The sequence below is a fragment of the Xiphias gladius genome, chromosome 5 (assembly GCF_016859285.1).
Source record: "Xiphias gladius isolate SHS-SW01 ecotype Sanya breed wild chromosome 5, ASM1685928v1, whole genome shotgun sequence".
NCBI lineage: Eukaryota > Metazoa > Chordata > Actinopteri > Istiophoriformes > Xiphiidae > Xiphias > Xiphias gladius.
In genome coordinates this window covers 22,253,119-22,274,067 of record NC_053404.1, presented here as the reverse complement: position 1 = coordinate 22,274,067, position 20,949 = coordinate 22,253,119, and the positions used below count along the sequence as shown (strand labels likewise).

At 44.9% G+C, this 20,949-nt stretch overlaps 2 protein-coding genes across 23 annotated transcripts in view; both read left to right on the top strand.

Moving 5' to 3' along the window:
- LOC120789870 (NACHT, LRR and PYD domains-containing protein 12-like) overlaps window positions 1–20,949 on the top strand; it is a 1,168,582-nt gene that overhangs the window by 789,166 nt on the left and 358,467 nt on the right. The gene's annotated exons all lie outside the window — the stretch shown is intronic.
- fars2 (phenylalanyl-tRNA synthetase 2, mitochondrial) overlaps window positions 1–20,949 on the top strand; it is a 123,133-nt gene that overhangs the window by 9,571 nt on the left and 92,613 nt on the right. For all 3 annotated transcript variants that reach the window (XM_040127094.1, XM_040127092.1, XM_040127095.1), the window contains exon 3: window positions 20,121–20,461. In XM_040127094.1, coding sequence (XP_039983028.1) covers window positions 20,139–20,461 — 323 coding nt within the window. In that variant the 5' untranslated portion in view covers window positions 20,121–20,138. The remainder of the gene's footprint in view (window positions 1–20,120; window positions 20,462–20,949) is intronic.

The following is a 20,949-nucleotide window of genomic DNA, read 5'->3' as shown; positions in this document are numbered from 1 at the left end:
GACCAAAGGTGTCTGTGGTAGTGAATTATCAGCTGAAGCTGCAGCTCCCCTCGAGCTGTATGGTGAATTTCAGCTCATTGTTTATCTGTCCGGACCACAGCTTCACGGCTCTGGTTCACACTCACCGCTCTGATGTAGCAGCCAGATGTTTTCAGAGAAACAGCCGTAGAAAGCCACTGTCCACTACCTGCCCATCAGCAAACAGCGGACAGACCCAGTCAGAGACCAGCTGGTGAACACGGCGGAGCATTTAGCAGCTGAAGAGCCAGATGTTTCCCTCAGGAGCTGGTGGAGACCCGAACCAGAGCTAAAAGAGAGGGAGTACTGGTGATTAGATCCATCAGGTGGACTCAGACACCAGATCCAGATGAAGGGTCATGTTGCTCTTTAACTGCTGGACGTGGAAATAAGCAGCCGTTTAGAAGAAGTTCAACACGTCAACTTAAATGTTGTGCTCACAACTTGTTTATGCTTAAAACAAGTTGACAAAAATCAGTCATTGTAGGTTAAAGGAAAGAAAGTGTTTATACAAGCGACTTAAATTCATTGAAAACAATAAAATAAAAATAAGTCTTTTATTAACTTAACTTTTATTAAACAACCTCTTACGAGTTGAAATAAATTCTTTTCAAGTAGTTTTACATTCAGTCAGATCTTCTGTTCGGAAAAAAAAAGGAACCTACACACACAGTCCAAATTTAAAAGCTCAACTAGCAGGAATTATGATCATTAGGTTTTGATTTTATAACTAAGACATCCATCTAAAAGTCAGCACAGGATCCTACTGTTGAAGGTCTGTAGTTGCTAAAGGTTCAGTGTAAACACATAATACTGTGTGCGCACACACACACACACACACACACACACACACACACACACACACACTCTTCACCAGCAGGTGTGGTTTCTTTTTTGGTCCGAACTTCATCACTCTACTCCAATTTTGCTTTGGAACAAACAGAAAATGGGAGGACAGCTTTCTTCTGACTCTTTCCCTCTTCCCCGTCTCTGTCCTTCTGTCTTCTTTCATCATTCCGTGTCTCACCGTCTCCAGGTTGATTTAAAATCTCTGTCGCTCAGATGAACTCGGTGTCCTTCACGTCTCCGGCTCTGAACTACATTTCCCAGGAGGCCGGTCGTCTTCTGTGGAACCTTAATCACCATTCCCCGGTGTTCCTTGGTGGGATTTTAAAAGAGGTCGGACCTCTGGTGCACAGCCGTAACTGCATTAGCATAGAGGAGGCCGCCCTACATTTGGTGGCACTTGCTCAGCACAAAGGCTAGGGGCCATCGTATGCTGTGGACAGTGATGCGGTCTCTTCATACTGCATTGGATGTTGCAGGCACGTGCCAGCGATGTGTTTGTAGGCGTCTGCAGTCCGTGCAGTCATACGCTACCTTCTGGGCGGTGTTGTCCGCACAGAAGACGACTCTTGCTTTCCGGATGGCCGGTTAGCTTTGGTAAACTCATACACTCAACTATTTCTGCGGCTTTTCATGTGAGCAACTGAGGTCGACACTTTAATGTCTTCCAGGAGAGACAGGAGAAAATATGAGCGTTTCACCACGTTTTCAGTGTTCATCCTGAACACTGCATACATTTGTCTTATCAAATGTGATCAGGGATCTGATCTGACAACACAGGAACTCCACAGAGTCCACACTCCTGCTAGTGATCAGTCAAACCTTGAACTGTTAGATCGAGTCCCCATCAAAATTATCCATCACTCACATGTTCCTTTTCTTTTGGTCATACTTCACATAATGGGAGCAAAAAGTGCCCTAACTGTTGTGCTCCATAGAAACTTGAGTGTTGTGACGTTTAGTTTGACATGACAGAAACAACGAAACCTGGAGTCTCTCAGTTTCTTTTCTGGTCCTGTCCTGTCCCCTTTCTTTCCTTTTTCTCTGCTTCCCTTTGCTTCGTCTTTGCTCTCCCTTCCTTTCCAGCACCTCAAAAGGAATGAGCCCACATAAGCTACAGCACTGATGTCTGAATTTAGAGGAACTCTTCCCAAGCTGCTCCCGTGGCATTAACTGACCTCCATACTGTTCCCCTCCTGTTAAAGGAAATGTTCTGTGCCCTGGGAGCTTGTCACAGGACTGAGGCAGAAGCAGTCGGTCGGGCTGAAGTAATGACCCGGCCGAGCTTTAACTGTATTACCTACGGGGAGCGCTAGCATTTGTTCTGCTGTCGGCGAAGACAAATTAGCTGCTGCGCTAATTGTTGCAGGTAGATGCAGAGGATACAGCAGCAGTCCGTGTGTGTGTGTGTGTGTGTGTGTGTGTGTGTGTGTGTGTGTGTCTTTTTAAGAGTCCAGGAAGTAGACTCACCATGGACCTGTGTGTTTGGTGTAGAGTAAGGTCTGGTGGGCTCAGCAGGGTCAGGAAGGGCTTTCTAGAACAGATGGAGGACACACACACAGAAACATGCACACACACACACACAGACAAAAATGTTTCCAAAATATGAAGTGATTTCCCAAACTGGGCCAAAGTGTGTGAAGTAGTAACCCTCTGCTACATCGGCTCATTCCCCTACTAAAATGAATGAATGAAGTAGGGGGCTGCAGCTAATGACTATTATTTTTTTAAATGATCCATTATTCAGCCAAGGATTTTCTCAAAACAACTGATAAAATAGTATTTAAACATCTTGTTTTATTTGACCAACAGTCCGAAACCCCAACATATTCCTTTTACTGTCGTAGAAGACTCAGAAAAGCAACGCACATCCTGAACGCGTGGAGCCAGTGAATTTGACTTTTTCTTGCTCGGAAAATTAGTTAAACATGCTTTACCAGGGATCACGCCATAGTTAGACTCATCCTAACCCACTGCTGTTTAATGTTAAGATAAACAGAACCAGTTAACTCAAAGGATAAGTCTGGTGATAGACCTCAGAAGAATAGGATATCAGGCTTTTGATACACACAAAGTACTAGTTAGTGGGATACACTCAGCGTTGGTTTGACTCTGCGCATGAAGAAAAACATAGAATATCACCCGATTTAGCCTTTAACCATCTCAAGTTGTGTGTAAACCTGGAGTCAAAACTTCCCATCGTCATGATTTTGAATATGAATATTTTTCACGTCTCTGTGCTTTCACCAAATCAGGACAATGGTCATGTTTACTAAAGGAAATCCTCCTGTTTTGGTGCTTTTACCGGTCTCAACAGCTTATTGAACACCTCACCAAGTCGTCTGTCCCTCTACTCTCTACTAACCAAAAGTAGGCTACAACCCCCATCAGGCCCGTTGTCTCTTACATCATCCTTTCACTGACATTTTGCAGGGTGGGAAGCCACAGTAAAGTGCAGATTTTAAACAGTAAAGTACTTGAACGTGGGTTTTTTTTTTTTCATTTCCCCTCATTTTGTCCTAACATTGCAGCAGCAGACGCCTTCATCTGTCTCCTCCCTTTATCTAAATCCATGTTTTATGACCTGCGAGGCCTCGGCGGGCTTCTGAGAGTTGGCATCCCTGCGCGCTGCCCCGTCTTTATGCGAGCCGGGGACGGTCAGTAAAAACGGTGAAAATAAAACATTCAGCCGCTAATAAGGAGGCAGCGGAGTGTGCCGGGCCCTCCGGGGACCTGACAGAAGATTACAGGAAAATATAAAACAGCAAGAGATGTGCTCTGTGGTGTCACTCCGGCTGCTTTGTTCACGTCCTCGGTCTGTTCCCAGGGCTGCAAACTGATGAGCTTTATGTTTTTATAGTATTAACCGTGTGAGTCTGTCAGGGAAAATGTTAGAAAATGAAGGTAAGAGACCACATAACTAAATACATTTACTGCAGTTACTGTTCCTGAGGCACCATTAGAGCTGCCACTAACAAGTCATTGTCAAATGACTCCCGGCCGTCTTGTGAGTTTGTCTCCCCAGCAGATCTGTGACTGAAATGTCGGAGCTGTGGGAGATTTCCATTTAAGACCGTGACACACGCTGTAATATAGAGTTGGGACGTGGCAGGTTCCGGAGTTTTCTTTTTTTCCCCCTTCTGGTGTTTCAAAACGCCTCCTCGTTATTGTTGAGAACAATATGTGGCGCCACAGCTGCTGAGCTCTGTCAGAACTGACCCAGAATGCAACACCGGACTGATTTAAGATGCAGGTTGCGTTCTCAGTTTTTCTCAACACCGTCGCCTTTAGCTCTCGGCCGCCGTTAGCGACTCACTTGACAGAATTTTAAGATTGGATAAGAACATGATTGGATGTTTCTTGAGAAGATGCACGTTGGGAGTCGCAATTAATCAACTTACCCCAAACATTTACCCCAAACACGAGCTTGTGCCTTTTGAGTTTTGTGACGCAGTTGTTAATCACGTGGCGACTGAACCCGGAGGGTTTCGTGCTGATCCACGTAGCTCCAACTGTGACTCACCTGTCTGACACTGCCTATGGGAAAAATGAAGGGGACTTTTATGGCAGGAACCAGGGGCCCCTGAACCGGCTCCTCTCACTCGGCAGCTCTGAATGGTCCCGGATCAGCGCTGTCGGGGTAAAATTCTTTCGGTCTCTTAAAACTCAGACTGTGCGCTGAGCAAAAACCAAAAGACCCGCATTAAAATGCAGAGACTCTCCGCGGACTGGACTTAAATTATGGGAGGACCAGCGAGGGTCCTGAAAAAACCGCAGGCGAACGCAGCTTTAATTATAAATAGTGTAGGGGGTGAAAATTCACACACCTGCAGTACGTGTTTCAGACGGGATTAAAAACAATCATCCCACCTCCCTGAGAGCAATGATTTCTCTATGAGTGTATCTAATTTCCTTGTTCCATAGCTAACTGACATCGGGTTTTTTTTTTTTTTGGTTTTTTTTTCTTCAGTAAACTAGAAGCTTAACTTCCCTGCAAGCTTGGGTAGCTAAAGACGGAGAAAGACGGGCCTTAGATCAGGGGTGGAGACGGGGATCAGACCAGGGAAGTCCAGCTTTGTTTCACCTTTGTTAAAAATCTGCAGGAGTTGGAGACGAATAAATATCCTTGTGAGGAACAGACAGACCGAGACAAGAGGGAGATCACACATACATGTTGAGGGATATATGAGCGTGCCTTCATTCAGGCTGCCGTCAGTCAGAGCACACCTACAGGTCAGCCGCTCAGCCTTTCATCCTCACTCTGCTGCCAATTACTTTTCAACACGACTCTCCTCTCTGACTCCCTGGGCCAGCACACAGCTGCGAGCCGCCGACTTCACCCGTTTCCTCCGTCGGCTCTTTCATCTCCGCGCTTTCTCATTCTACGACGACTGCAGTTTCTGGGGAAGAAAACTTAGTGTGCATGAAAAGCGTTCTCTCTCTATTAAGAGCCCGGCTCTGACTTTTAAAGGATCGCTCTGTAAGCCTGCTTTCCAAAATCCATTCTGTTGAAACTCTTTTCTGATAACCCGGGGCAACGCAGAGCTCGTAGAGCGTCAAACACTTCATCTACAGTATATTTTCCAAATTTTGAAGCAGGTGGATATAAGGCAAGCTTTTGATTTCTTTAGGTGCTTCGTGTTGAAGAGTTAAAACTTGATTATGTTGAGCCTATTCCTCTTCTATCTGAGCTATTTTCAGGCAAAAACACTTTGTTCTTCAGCTGAAAATGAGTCATAAAGGCTGTTTAAAAACAGGCTTTATAAAAACAATGTGCGCAGTGTTGCGTGGGCGAATCAAAGAAGCAGAAAACAGATCCTCAGTTTAGCAGAATGAGGTTATGGTCAAAAATAAACATTTTGAAAATGCCTGTGAAAGTTCAGGAAATGTTAGAATATAAAAAACTTAAATAAATAAATAATTTTAATTTTTTTTTTTTAATCTATTAGGTCAAAAATGTCCAAGTATTGAGGGAGACCAAATATGCATTTCATTTGATTTGCCCTTAATTTCTTGTCCAATATTTACATGGATGCGTATTTCCTTTATAAACTGACTTGGCGATTATTGCTTCAATTAATAGAAAGACTTAAAAAAAAATGAGTAAACATTCACATTTCTGAAGCTGGAACCACTGATTTTTTTTTTTTTTTTTTTTTGGCCATTTTTGATCAAAACTCCATTTTAAACCAATCAATCGTCAGCAAAACCTTTGCAGATTAAATTTTTGCAAATTAATTAATTCTCCTAGATATATGTAACTTTAGATCAGGGTCAGAAATAAACATTTGTTGTAAAAAAAAAAAATTCTTATGAGAGTTAACAAATGAAATTAGAAGGTTAGAAAACCCTCTATCAGTCCAAATCTGTTTGGTTTTATTTCTTCTAAAATATTCAATCATCAGTGAATCTCCTGTCCGTTTTATACGCCACTTAACATGGATCATTGGAATCTGTGATGGGGCAGTGGCTTCCGGAGCGCTCCGGGATGAGGTGAAACACGACAAATCGGCTTTTAATAAAAACTAAAGATGCAGCTTGAAGCCACAGAAACTTTTCATCGCATAGAAACAGTCTATCAACCTGATAGAACCTCCGAAAAAGCAGCCTCCCCGTCTATGTTGGTTATTACAAACTCAGCCTGTGCAGCTCAAAATTTGTCCAAACCCAGATTCTGGTTGAGATCCCAGAGTTTCCAAAGACACCAAATCTGTCAAATCAGTTCTTGATGATCCCCAGCCACGGTCTTGATGTCCAAAGTTGAGCTAAGTTTTGCGGATCAAGAAGATCGATCAAAAAAACCCTTTGACAAGCTACAGATGACACGACAAGAACAGGAATTGCGGGATTGGATGAGAACGTGAAATCTGAATCAAGAAAATGTAATCGAATCGAACCCTAACGTGTAACGTGTTTTTGTTAAAGCTTCTTTGAGCCTCGGCTGCCTGCAGCGATCAGTCCCTCATTTGTAGCGCGCATAATTTCACGACTCGCTTTGCATTTTTGTACAAACACTTTCTGTCTGTTTTCAGCCACAGCAGATGTTGTAAAAGAGCTGAAACGTGTCAGGGTTGTTATCTTGCCAATATATAATGTATAATTACCAACAGTGGATTCCCTGACTGCAGTCCCACCCAGAGGACCAGGCGGCGCTGGGGTGACGGCTAAACAGCAAGAAATGAGACGTCTGCTTCTTTCAAATCCCCAAACAGTAACAGTATGAATTGCAAAGCTGCAAAATTAGCCAAAAAACCGACTCTGTGTGTGTGTGTGTGTGTGTGTGTGTGTGTGTGTGTGTGTGTGTGTGTGTGTGTGTGTGTGTGTGTGTGTGTTTGCAGCATATTTTCAGTTTCTAATTTGCACTCTCTCCAACGTCTCTTGAGCATATGTTTACTGTGTCGCAGCCAGGATTCACACTCCTACACACTTCCTCTCTCGTTCTCTCTCTGGCTCTCTCTCTCTCCCACACACACACACACACACACACACACACACACACACACACACACACACACACAGTTTGGTCCTCCCAGCAGTGGTGGTTAACAGGTGCACAGCAGTCTCTCTGCTGCCAAATGTCCTCGGCAGCACTTTCTAAACAGGTAGAGCTCAAGTCCAATTCACTTTATTTTTATCACATGAAGCTGAAGCTGCACAGAGATGAACTGTTTCCTGGAGAAAAAAAGAAAAAGAGAGGTGAAATAAAATCCAGAAACAGAGTAGGAGTCAAAACCTCTTGACGTGGAAATAAAACTAATTCTGGAACACATTGAATTGAGCAGCTGTTGGAGCCTTGTCTCCCGAATTCTTTAACATTTTGAGGATGGAAAAATCCATATTACAAACACCTCTTCAATTCCAGTTAGATTTAAAATCCTGTAGGTCTCTATACTCTAACAAACAGCGCCGGGGAATGTGTGTTTCCTGTACCGAAGCAGAAGCCAATTAGATTCTTATAAAGGTTTCCATTTTGTAGTTCATCGCTGGTATCAACAGAAATGATCAAGCTGGGTCATGTTTTAATTATATACGCCACAATGACGGCGTCGGTTCGCTTTCGGCTCGTACGAGCTACGGGAACTTAACGAGCCCAAGCCCGGAGCAGCCCGTAGCCGGAACCTTTTCTAGGTCGTCGGCCCCGCTTCGCTTTTCCACTGCAATTTACAACCTTGGAAGGATCGGATCCCTCAGCTCACAACCACCCACGGAGGAGAGCGACACGAGTGGCGAGGGTGCAGGGTTGGGGGTTCAAACCCCAGCTCCTCCTGTCCGCCTGCCGGAGTGCCCTCGGGCAAGACGCTGAACTCTGGATCGATCTGGCTCAGTCTGACTTTTTTAAATCTCATCTCAAAACCTATTTGTTCTCAGAGAAGAACAGAGAAGAGTTTTATTCAAACTTTGTCGCCTCGATTTTCGATGTGTGGAACAATTTCTTTAGAGTTGCAGCAATTAGTCGATTAATCGATTAGTCCATGGACAGAAAATAAATCAACAACTATTTTGATAATCAAATAATCCTTTTTACTTTATTTACCGGAAAAGTTGAACATTATTTTAATTTAAAGCCCAGAAAAGTAATGATGTAATCTAAAGGCAGTATTTTAATCCAGAACAGAGTTAATGAGACACTGCTGGACGTCTTGTCCATTTCTCTTGTTGTTGTTGTTGTTGTTATGTTTCCCATACCTAAGTGTTTTTAGTCAGTCTCCTCTATATTTTGGTCAAACCTCCATCTGGAAACAGGAAGACCGCTCCCCTTGACGCTGAAAAACCCTCTGTTTGCAACTAGCACGACGACGACGACAGACGTCGTCTTTATATTTGCAGAGAATACATATTTTTGCCAGCTCCCTGAAGCTGCTGTGTGCTGACTCTCACAGATCCGGGGCGAAAAACCGAGCTCTGAGACGCCGCCGTGTGGTCACTAGGGAGGACGATTGATTCAGATCGACCCTCGCCGTCCCACAGGACAATGACTCGCACCCGATCGATACTCCGCTCCGCCTCCTCGTAATCATAAAGACTCTCTCCGCCGCTGCCGCGGGACTAAACTTCACAGGCTGGACTTGATTTCCGTGGTGACCGAGAGCCCTGAGCAGGCTGAGCCTCCGTGAAGTAATAAGGAACGATGAGCAAGCAAACAGGTATTAAAATGAAAATGAATAAATCAGGCAGGATAAATAATGCAGTTTTACCCAAGCTGTAAGCGCAGGACGGCTTCTGTTTCTGCTTGACTCGCTCTTTCCACTGATAAGTTTCTCCGATGAAGTTAAATGTTCATAAAGCTGCTTAAAAGTGAGATAAAAAGCGTTCCTCTTTCCTTCGGATCGCGCCTCATAAACGTCACTTGTAGATATTTCCTCCAGTGTCAGCAGTGGTCCGGTGATTGTCGTCTGTACGTCCATTGCTACAGTGACAAGCAGGAACCACTAGTAGCCAATAAACACCTGGCCTTTCGTGGTGCAGATTCACCAGAATGTAAAGAAACACGGGAGCTGCAGCCTCTTGACATGATATCCGGTCTTTCGGAGAACAATTCTGGAGCTGTAGAAGGTATGACACGGCTTCTAGTCCCGAGGGTCCTTCAAGTTTAAATCCGCCATGTCGGAGAAGTCGGGGTTTAGACTTCCTCACGACGAACTTGTCTTATTTATACTTATACTTATACGTCTATATTGTTTTTCTCAGTTGATGTTTCCAAGATCAAGAATGAACTCAGAGGTTAAATTCAAACATCTGTAACTCTGACGCCAACTGGACAAACTCCATCTCCTGATGAAGACAGTGCGCTACAATCGAAAGCTCCAACACGACTTCAAAGTGGACCTTTTCTGATGAGACTGTTTTCTCAACTGCTGTCTGTGACCTCTGTCGAGGTCAAGATTGCACTCCGAGCCCAAGATCTCCTCTCCTTGCTCTACATGTATCCGTGTATAGGAATGTTATTAAGTCCAGAGCGGGAGATTTGTGTGATTTTAGCAGCTGCATGTGGAGCCAGAGGAGCAAGAACGGCACCGACCGACACTGAGGGTCAGTATCTGTCCTGGGAGACTGATGAGCGAGGGACTGTCTGTCCGAGCGTCTTCCCTCGTTTAACTGGACTGATATGGACTGAAAATAGTTCCTGTTGCTGCTGAGAAGTGTGGAGTAAGCTGTGTGTGTGTGTGTGTGTGTGTGTGTGTGTGTGTGTGTGTGTGTGTGTGTGTGTGTGTGTGTGTGTGTGTGTGTGTGTGTGTGTGTGTGTGTGTGTGGTCCTCTCTTCACAGTGTGTCTGCAGACTGTAGAGATGAAGAACAAACACGATGACGGAGCCTCAAGGCCTCAGAGCTGCAGCGCTGTGTGTGTGTGTGTGTGTACTTCATGGACAGTATGTGTGGATTTGTAGCAGAGTGTCTTTGTCTGGACATTCGCACTAGCTAGTGTGTGTATCTGTGCATATACAGTGTGTGTGTGTGTGTGTGTGTGTGTGTGTGCGTCACACACAGTGAAGGGAAACAAATTGGATGTATGAGTGGAGCTGCCTGGTGTCAGAGAGCTGCAGCCTCGGCACTTTTTTTGCTCCGACCATAAAATCTCCCTCTTTCTTCATCATGTCAGACACTCCTCCTCCTTCCTCTTTCTCTTCTTCTTCCTCTTCTATCTCCTCCTCTTCCTCCTCCTCCTCTTCTCTTATTTCTACTCTCTTCGTCTCGCCTTTGCTTGATTCCTTTTTCTCTTCTTCCTCTCCCTGTATCATCTCATAGTTTCTTGTCCTTGTTTCTTCTCCTCCCCTTGTTTCCTCTCCTCCCTTCTCTCCTTGTTTCTTCTCCTCCCCTTGTTTCCTCTCCTCCCCTTGTTTCCTCTCCTCCCCTCTCCTTGCTTCTTCTCCTCCCCTTGCTTCTTCTCCTCCCCTTGTTTCCTCTCCTCCCCTTGTTTCCTCTCCTCTCCTCCCCTCTCCTTGTTTCCTCTCTTCTGCTCTCCTTGCTTCCTCTCCTCCCCTTGATTCCTCTCCTCCCTTCTCTCCTTGTTTCCTCTCCTTTCCTCTCCTTGTTTCTTCTCCTCTCCTTGTTTCTTCTCCTCCCCTTGTTTCCTCTCCTCCCCTCTCCTTGCTTCTTCTCCTCCCCTTGTTTCCTCTCCTCCCCTCTCCTTTCCTCCCCTTGTTTCCTCTCCTCTCCTCTCCTCCCCTCTCCTTGTTTCCTCTCTTCTGTTCTCCTTGCTTCCTCTCCTCCCCTGTCCTCTCCTCTATATCTGTAAAATATCTCTTATTTTATTACAGTTTTACAGGCTGCCTGTGCAGGTTTGATCTAATGCTGCTTGTCAAAAAGCTGCCTGCTTCTCCAAGCATAACAACCACAGCCATGACTTTATTATGTGAGGAGGAGGAGGAAGAGGAGGAAGAGGAGGAGGAGGAGGAGGAATTGGAAGGACATAGAGAAAGAAAGGAAAGATGGAATTATGAAGATCCTTTACTTAAGTAAAAGTACCGATATTCCATGTAAAGTACGACTGCAAGTAGAAGTCCTTGATTGTTGTAATGATCGATGAGCATTTTCCGAATCCTCCATCAGTGTTTTGATCGATTTCTTTTCCCTTAAGTTTCGCTTCGTGTCTGTGACGACGCCGAGACTTGAGACTTAAAACCGACCAAACTTCACAGAACAACACCCACATCTTGTGAAGGAGCCATGCGGGCGGAAACGCTCGTCTTCCCACGCAAACCAAAGGTCGTTGTGGTCGGTGCCGAGCGTTGAAGCTGGCCTTTGACGAAAAACCCGTAAAGACATAAATACTGTATCTGGTAAAATCACAAACACAGATGTGGTGTCAAAGTTTGCGAAGCACGTTTGTAGACTCGAGCAAAGAGTTTTTGACCATTTCTCATGAGCTTGTTCAGTGAATTTGGAATTTGCTCAGTCGTAATCACGAGTGGTCCTACATGGGGTGGGATTATCACTGTTGTTGAAAGCTCTGGAAAAAGCCAGTAAGTGAACCTTGAGTTTAGATTAAATATCATATTAAGAAGCAATAAAAATCTGAATTCATTTAGTATTTATTTAATTATTATTTAGTCATGAAAATATTTTAATTTAATTTATTTTTATTTTCAGAGTTATGTGGGAGCTGTTTGTTTTTTTTTTTTTTTTTTTGGATTTCAGAACAGTTTGTTTTCAAGAACCCGCTTTATTCTGGTGGTTAGCTCACACTTTTAATGCTAAAACGACCACTGGCTTTAGGACATAATCCGCCATTTTGAAAAGTGCAGGTTTGTACTTTCCTCTTGTCCACCGTTGCTCCTGAACACTGAGCCCAGGATGTTCTTAAAGTGTAGAATCCTCTTCATGTGTCGTACATTCATTCATTCATTAAAATACCACCACGGAGAGACAGAGGCGGGTGTCGGAGGTTGTGTAACTGTCCGCGTTTGGCGAGCGAGCGGCGTCGTGAGCGGCAAGAGCAGCGTGAGCCACAGGAAGTGGTCACCGTGCCAGAGAGGGACTCCCTCTGATGGGAGGGGGCGAGTGACACCAACACTCCTGCGGTGAGAGAGAGAGAGAGAGAGAGAGAGAGAACAAGGCACCACCTGTTCCTCAGATGTGTGAGGTTCTCATCCGCGGAGTCGTGATCGCCATGGCATGTGATCTCTATGGGAACCACGACGGACTGAAAATAGCTTCCTCTTCCTGAGTGTGCTTGATGGAGTTCCTGACTTTTTGTTATTTATTTTTTATTTTTTTTATTTTACAATGCGTCACGACCTTCTTACTGTCAAAATAGATTTTTAATTCCAGCGAGGTGATCACCTGATGTGTTTTTCCCGCTCTGGAGGGCACGAGCGAGGTGACACTGACCCGATAACCACGTCGGGAATGACACCTACGGGCCCGGTTTTTAACAACGACAGGCACGAGGAGCTTTGTGCTCGGCGCGCGGGCCGCCTGAGCGTTTCCACTCGCCGTTTCGGGTTCACGCGGGAGCAGCGGCGCCAAGTGCAAAAGGCCCGGCCGACGTGGACTGTAGGTCGGGAGGTGCGGTGGTCAATAAATTCGTCACACCGCTGGTCTCCCGGCTCTGAATCAGCTGAGGCGATCGACGGCAGCTCAAGAAACAGGAATCACAGCGCCGTGCGGATGGTGCAGAGGCAGGCGGTGTGGTTTCTATATTGGGCTTGTACAGTGACGACAGAGATAGAAATATAAATGACCAACCAGCGGGAGCGTGGCTGGCGCCGATCTTTGCGCTACCACGAAAAAATAAGGGCCCTAAATATTACGAAGTTGTTACTTTGGTTTTTGTGGCTTAGGAAACAAGAGCAGTTGGTCTCACTCCGTATTTTTCCACAGGTCATCCAGCCATGTTGAAGATATACACAACTGCTGACATGTTTTATATCCTTTAAAAAACCAGTAACAACATCTACCAACCACAGTTTGCGCCTCCTGTTACATTACACATTACATGTGAGAGTCTTCCTCTTTGAAATGACGTAAGGGAAGAAAACACACTTTTAAAAAACCTCCTGAAAGCATCGCTCTTGCATTTGCTGTTGCTTTTTGGAATCATTTTCAAAAGCGGCTCAAAGAGCTTCAGCTGACTTCACCTGCAGCTAAAGCCGAACTCCTCCGTACAGCGTCTACGGTGATGCGGAGTCGCTCTGTGGCTGTTTCTGAACGGCTCTGACAACGCAGCGAGGGTCCTTTTCTTTTTTTTTCTCCACCCGTCTTTGAAGAAAAAAAACCACGCGTTGCTTTTGTGACGTGAACGTGAACACTAATGCACCCGTCGAATGTAAAACCGGAACAAGCAGAGGCTCAATGATGAAGTTACACACCGTGTTCGTGAGGTTGTGTTAAGTGACGTTTCCCCCCCGTGGGTCCAAGGTTTGTGCGCTGCTGGGGGAGGGAGACGTAAAAAAAGCAGGGACGACATCAATACTCTAAAAACTTTGATGCTTTCTGTCTCTGATCCCAGTTATCTGTACCTCTGTCTCCGCAGCCATCTTTAATCACACACACGCACACACACATGTGTGTGTATATATATATATATATACACAGTATCTCTCTCTTCAGGCCTCTCCCTGCCTCCCTCCTCTCTCTCTCTCTCTCTCTCTCTCTCTCTCTCTCCCTCTCTCTCTCTCTCTCTCTGCAGTATGTAATTTATCACCTCTCTCTATCAGCGCGTCAGGCTTTAGAGGCTGAATGAATCCCTCCGCACTAAAACTGCTGCCGGAAACTCCCCGCGTGTGCTTGCGCGTGCTCGAACGGGCCTTATATCTTCGTGTAGCGCGTGCGGCGTGTCGCTCGTCGGTTCGCCTGCGCGCACGTGACGTGCGACACCGTGACCCGCGGCGACCGCTGCGGCGTTATTGCCCGCGGTCCTCGGTGTTGGTCACATCCAGACGGTAACACCGTCGAGGCTCGGAGCTTCGTTTCACTCTCAGACACTTTTCTAAGTTTATGTCTGCGTTTTCTTAAATTTTTTTATTTTTTTTCGAGGAGCGGTGGGTGTCTTTTGGACGGCGGGCCGCGGCTCGTCCTTGGCGGCGTCTCTGTTTCCACCTTTATTTAGCTGGCAGCATCAGAAGTCACATCACAGCTTCGCTGTTGGCTGCTGCCTCTCTGGTTAGTCAGAACAACTTCTTGGCAGCAAAACAAGGGGTTTTCTCAGCGGCTTTCACACACGATGAATCATGTTTCGCTTCCACCAGAGCTGCTTACATCGCTGCCCATTTTATCTGTATCTGCTACCAACTAATCTGTCATATTTCTGGGACCCGGCGCCGCGTTAGTACCTATTGATCCTCCGTTAAAAATGACACAGGACAGAAGTGGCTGGTGGAGATGGTTCTGAAGTGTGATCGGCTGACATGCAGAAAACAGAAAAAATTAACGAGAGCAAGATCTACATGGGCACAATTTAAAAGCCAGGATGATGGTGCCAGCAAACATATTTGAGACTATTAAATCGACACTAACATAAAGCTCAGATTGGCCGATTACGATGATCTGTGCGGAGCCAGCTGAGTAATAACCTGAACTCGAAATGTCTCTGTAGACAGGTGGTTGCTGCCTGGTTTGTACGGCTTCTAGCTTAACGACAGCTACATTACAGGGAATCTACAAAAAGAGCAGATATTTGGGACTGCAACTAATGGGGGATTTTTCGTTATCCTTTACTCCACCTGTTATTTTCTAATCATTACGTCTATCAAACATCAGAAAACAGGAGGAAAAGATATTCGCAATAATGCCAAGAAAGGCTAAAGAACCATAAATGTTTCCCGACTTTTAAAATAACCGCCAATTGAGTTTCCGTCCATCGACTAATGGTTGCAGCTCTGTAAAGTTTTCATCTTCAAATCTCCTTTTTGTTTGATCAACAGTCTAAAACTCAAATATGTTTCACTTTACAATGACGCGGAACAGACAAAAGCAACGAATCTAAACCTCCAGGAACCGTTTCTCGTTTTTTTTATTTTGCTCGATTATCAACATTGTCACCCGTCGGTTTTCTGTTGACCCACTAATTGCTTCACCGATTAATTCTTTCGCCTGTAGTTCCGGCCCAGCACTGGCACTGGAGTGATTGCCCAACTTTTTAAATGATGCAGAGATGAAGTTAGTCCTGGAAAGTACGCATTGCACGGTGGGTAGTGCCCCCCTCGGCCCCCCCCAAAGCACAATTCTGAGCTCCTGGTACTTTACTCGAGTAAAACCTTGAATGTAGTTTTACATTTAAGATTTTACTTCAGTTACTTTACTTGTCAATATGAGTATTTCCTAATCTACTAATGACAACAGGATTTTAAATGAGATTTTCTTACTTTTGGAAATGCATTCTGTTCACACTCTTTGGAGACCACTGAAAATTTGGATTTTAATTTGGTTGAAATGGAGAAATCTGACATGAATAAATTGATTTTGTTTGACTAATGTCACCTCTGTTCTTGGATGCTGTACTTTAACAGGGTGTTGACCAAGTTAACTGCTGCCCAGTGCTGACCAGACACCCCCCGGGGCTCGTCCTGTGTTTTTGTGTCGAGTCACGAGGCTGTGCTCGGGGGGTTAAAAAGTGAAACAGGGAAAAAGTGTCAAGCCCCTGGAGGGAATAAACTCAGCAGCCTCGTGCTTCCTCTGGTCTCAGCTCTGTCACCAGACATTTAAAAAAAAAAAAAAAAAAAAAAGAAAGATATGAGCAGAGACGTGTGAAGAGTTTCACCGCTAAACAGCCAAACAGCCGTGACTCCCCCGCAGGACTCATTAAAGTTTGATCTGATGTAGTATTTTCGTTTGCTCAAGTTCACGACTGTGTTTAAAAAATCCATGTGATCGCTTCCTCTTCAAAAGTCTCCGTGATTTCCTTGATCTCTGTTTTCTTCTGCCTTTCACTGCTCTCAGATCAGACATTCGGGGGTGAGAGACAGGTCACTGTGACCTCTGACCTCTCCTACTGTTGTTTAAATGCCCAAAACAGAATTTAAAATAACTAATAGTACAGTGTTCTGCAGCTTTTTTTTTTTTCATTGAAGCTCTGAGAGATGCGATGAATTTAAAACTGGAAGTCACAAAACATCATAAACCGACAAGTAAAAATGATCCGTCCAGGACTGAAACCAGATCAGTGGACAAACGGGAATTTTGAACCGACGGTGGCCAGAGGATCACCGACGCTATCAAAGTTCATCCGCAAGGGAAACCCGAGCGTCCGCACCGGTATTTCTCAGCAGTCCGCCCAGTGGTTGTTGAGATGCTTCAGTCTTGACCAGAGTGGCCACACTCGGGCATCGCCTGTAGGCGACGGTCACACCGGCCTTGTTGAAATGTGCATTTTCCCAAAGGATATTCGCTGCGGGTGAGAAGAGTTTGTAGGATCGGAATTCCAAACGTAAAAGCCGGCCTGGTCTGATGTTAGAGTCGATAGTGCCGTAAATCATTTAGAAAGAAGGGTGAGGATTTTTAAAGCAAGCAGAACGTTAAACTGAGGGCAGATTCCGCCGCCGCTCGCCGTCTGTCATTCACGCTCGACGACTGGTGAGCTAGTCGGCCGCCAGCCGAAAACAAGCCGACGCGTTTATCTCGACTGTTCGGTGAGGGAGAGGCTGGGACACGGTCCGCCATCTTTTCTGTCTCCTCGAGCTTCAAAATGATAAAGTGCGGTGCATCCTTCTCCGGCTGAACGTGAGTAGTAGACGCCAGCTTGTTTTGTCCTACTTTGACCTGTTTCTCAGACTTCTCATTTTAGGCCAGAAAACATCAAGTCTTTCATACAATTTCACTCCTGCAGTTTTGGACTCGTGTTGAGAACAAATCCGATTAGAGTGAGTTGCTGGGCTCCATCATCTCCTCTTTTTCTGTGCAACTGTTTAACTGTGTTTCTGACAATTAATTACCCGGCGAAAGACCAACGAGTCAAAATCAGTGAAGAAAAATGACACGCAGACGCGGTTTGGGATCTGACGCCACTATCGGCAGAATAATAAAATATTAAAACAATAAATCAGTCTTGATGTGCGAAAAATACATGGTCAAGGTTTGGTCAGGATTAGGCGCAGAAGGAACTCTGCTGATGTTTTATGTACTTCTATATACTGTTAGTGTGGGACACTCAGAGTCTGGAAGCTAAGATACTAGAAGTCCAAAGAAACACGTCCAGATCATCATTATATGTCAGAGACCTGAGGCTTTTTCCTTATCAGGTTCTCTCACTGCTTCTTCGATTGCTACAAACGCTGTGCGTGTGTTTACTGACCGTGCCTGTCCGTTTGCGAAGGCGTCGCCTGGCGCCCTGGGGACAGACATATGGTGGCGACCACATGCCGGGAAGGTCAGTCCCACAGAGAGGCTGGGAAAAAAAAGAGACATCGAGCCAAGATGGAGACATCCTAGGGCACTTTTTTTTTTTTTGGACATCCCATTAGAGCAGAACAGTAAAGGAAAAAATGCAGAAAGATGCAGGTTTTATTTTGTCTCTAGCTGCGTCTTTTTAAATCAGTCCGAACCCCCAAAGAGCTGCACAAGCCCCTAATGCAGCAGGATCCACGGCAGCTCGAGCTATATACGACCTGGAAATGTCACGTGACCTTTCGTCATCATCTGAGATGACGGGCGTCTTCGCCTCCTCCAGACCATCAGACATTTCTCAGGTCCGCAGAGGGTCTCGCTACGGGATGACGGCCGCACGCTGACGGAAAAGAAAGTTATTTCCGGAGATTTTCTGATAATAGATGAATTGTTTCAGTCATTTTCTCTGGTTGCAGCTTCTATGATATATATATATATATATATATATATATATATATATATATATATATATATATATATATATATTAGTGTGTGGGTTTGTTTTGGACTGTTGGTCTGACAGAACAAGACGTTTGAAGATGTTTGCTTTGGCAACTTGTTATGGACATTTCAAAAAAGATATTTTCTGATATTTATTAGCATAAATGATTAATCCGTCCTTTGTGCATCCTTGAATGGGAGCTACAGTCAGCGAGAAAAAACGAAAAGAAAAATATATTATAGAACACCTTTCATGTTGCTTGGCAATAGGAAAATAAAGGAAAAAATAGGAGCATGTTTGGAATTAAGTAGATGACTCTATAAGTCATTGATATTAGTGAAACATAAGCATCTGGCGTTGAAGTGACCCTCTCTGACACTCTGTCTGGCGTCTTCGTATGATGTCAGTACATATTGGAGATAAGTAAAAGTAACGGAATCAAAACAGGCATCTTTTGCACAGGTCTGAAACTGCGTCATTGTCAAATTTTCCACTTTGGTCCGGAGTTTGGTACCTGGCCAACGGTTCTCTCTACAAAAAAAGCTCCATTCTACCAGCAAAATCACGCAATAAACACATATATCATTGTTGGTAAAATGGCTTCAGGAACTTGGGCTGTTTTGGTCACGGTTTTACGTGACCTTTCCTGTAGCACCTGCCTTCTGACAAATAATGAACTCTGTACACAAGACGAATAAGCGCCAGGCTGCCGCGACCTTTACTGAAGTATTAATGCTTTTTAGAGGAAAGAAATGTTGATTTCACAGATTTTTATTCTACAAAATAAATCTCCCGTTTGGTGTCTGCTCTGGCCAACTTTTTTGTGTTGTCAGATGTAACGGTCATTGTAGCCTGTAGGGGGTCGCTATTGGTGCTTGTCTGCTACATCATCTCAAAATTATGAGATAATTATGACGTTTTTTTCCTTTTTATGTCTTGTTTAAAAAAAAAAAAAAAAAAAAAAGTCAAAATGACCTTGAAATGTACTTTTACCCAAGAACTTTTGTGTTTGTGTGTGTGTGTGTGTGTGTGTGTGTGTGTGTGCGCGTGCGTGTGAGACCTCGGCCACTGTCCTGTCCAGTATAATATGACGCCAGCAGCAGCAGAGCAGAGGTAAAGGCTTCATGGATTTAGGAACAATAATCCATTTTGCTGCAATGCCACTGCAATGCAACACCCTTTTGTCGTGTTCAGGGATGTTCCCTGTGTGTGTGTGTGTGTGTGTGTGTGTGTGTGTGTGTGTGTGTGTGTGTGTGTGTGTGTGTGTGTGTGTGTGTGTGTGTGTGTGTGCGCGCATGGGCAAATATCTGAGGGGGACGGATAAAACGTGATTGTCTCGTCTCCTGTCAAATGATAAATGATGGAAAGAATGAAAAGGACAAAAAGAAACGGAAAGCAGCTGATCTCTTCACTTTCTCATTTTAACCTTTGGTGCTTTCGCTATTTGTCCATTAGTGTGATTTATAACTGATCTAAATAAAACCTCGCCTGACCTCCGCTGAGAAGCCGGTCTGTTGTTTTTATGCCCAGCTCTGATTCACGTCGTGCTTGTTTCCCCCTCTCCTTTTTCGAACGAGATGACAAATTTGATGAGCGAGCAGCGAGCAGCAAAACCAACCTGCCCAGTAGCTGCTCAGACCCAGTCAGAGAGCAGCTGGTGAACACAGTGGAGCGTTTAGCAGGTAGAGAGCCAGATGTTTCCCTCAGGAGCCGGTGGAGACCAAAACCAGAGCTAAAAGAGAGGGAGTACTGGGCTCAGAAGCCACAACAATGGTATAAGCATGTAGCTCTGATTTTGGTCATGTATGATTCTTTTCTCTTCTGCCATAACAGAGGGATTTCTGCTATTTTTCTTTCTTTTGCTCTACTTTTTTCTCTGTTTTTGTTTGCCCGTTTCATGTCCGTGTGTTTCTAACATGCAGGTACACCGTTTTGCTTTTTTCTGTTGCTCCCATCATATATCGTATTCTAATGTCTCTCTAACGTCTTTCCAGCTCCATGGACCAGTCGTCATGAGACTCGGCGCCAACCCCCTTTCCCTGCTCCTCCCGCTCCTTCAGTCCCCACCGCACCCTCTGCTCGGCCGCTGCTGTCTGTCAACGCTCTCAGCCAACAATGGCGGCGTGGCACCGTGCAGACGCCTCAGCACAGACGGCCCCGCCCCTCAGCCTCTGATCGGTCAGGACTCGGTGGAGGTGCTGGGCCAGTCCTACGCCCGCGACGACTTCACCAACGTGACGCCAAAGATCTTGGCCAAGGTCGGCCACAACCTCCACAACCGGCCCCATCATCCTCTGTGGCTGATCAAAGAGCGGATCAAAGCTCACTTCTACAGGTAAAGTGGAGTTCTCCTCTTTGGCAGGTTTTTCAAACTACGACTTCCGATCTTTTAGTTTTTAGTTTGTTCCTGTTTGGACACAGTTACAGCAGCATAAAACCAGATAATACAAATAGAACAGATGTGACAGGAGAGTGTCAGGAGGCTACAGGCTTACACAGCAGACCTCCCCTCAAATAAAAATAAAAAAAATACTGAACTAATAAATACAACATTGTTTAGGAAAATACAATGAAAATAAATGACAATCAGAAACACAGAAAAAGAACAGCAGACATAATAATGTCAATAAAACCGCATGTATAAAAGTAAAGAAGATCAAGGATCAGACACAATCCAGAACTTAACTAGACATCGTGAATTAAATGGCAGTTTCTTCACGGTAGCAACGCAGAATAAACCTGACTGGACGACTGGAGAGTTGATAACCGGTCACTGACAGGATGCTGAAGGGAAATGCCTGCTTCAGCTCTCACTCCGCACGT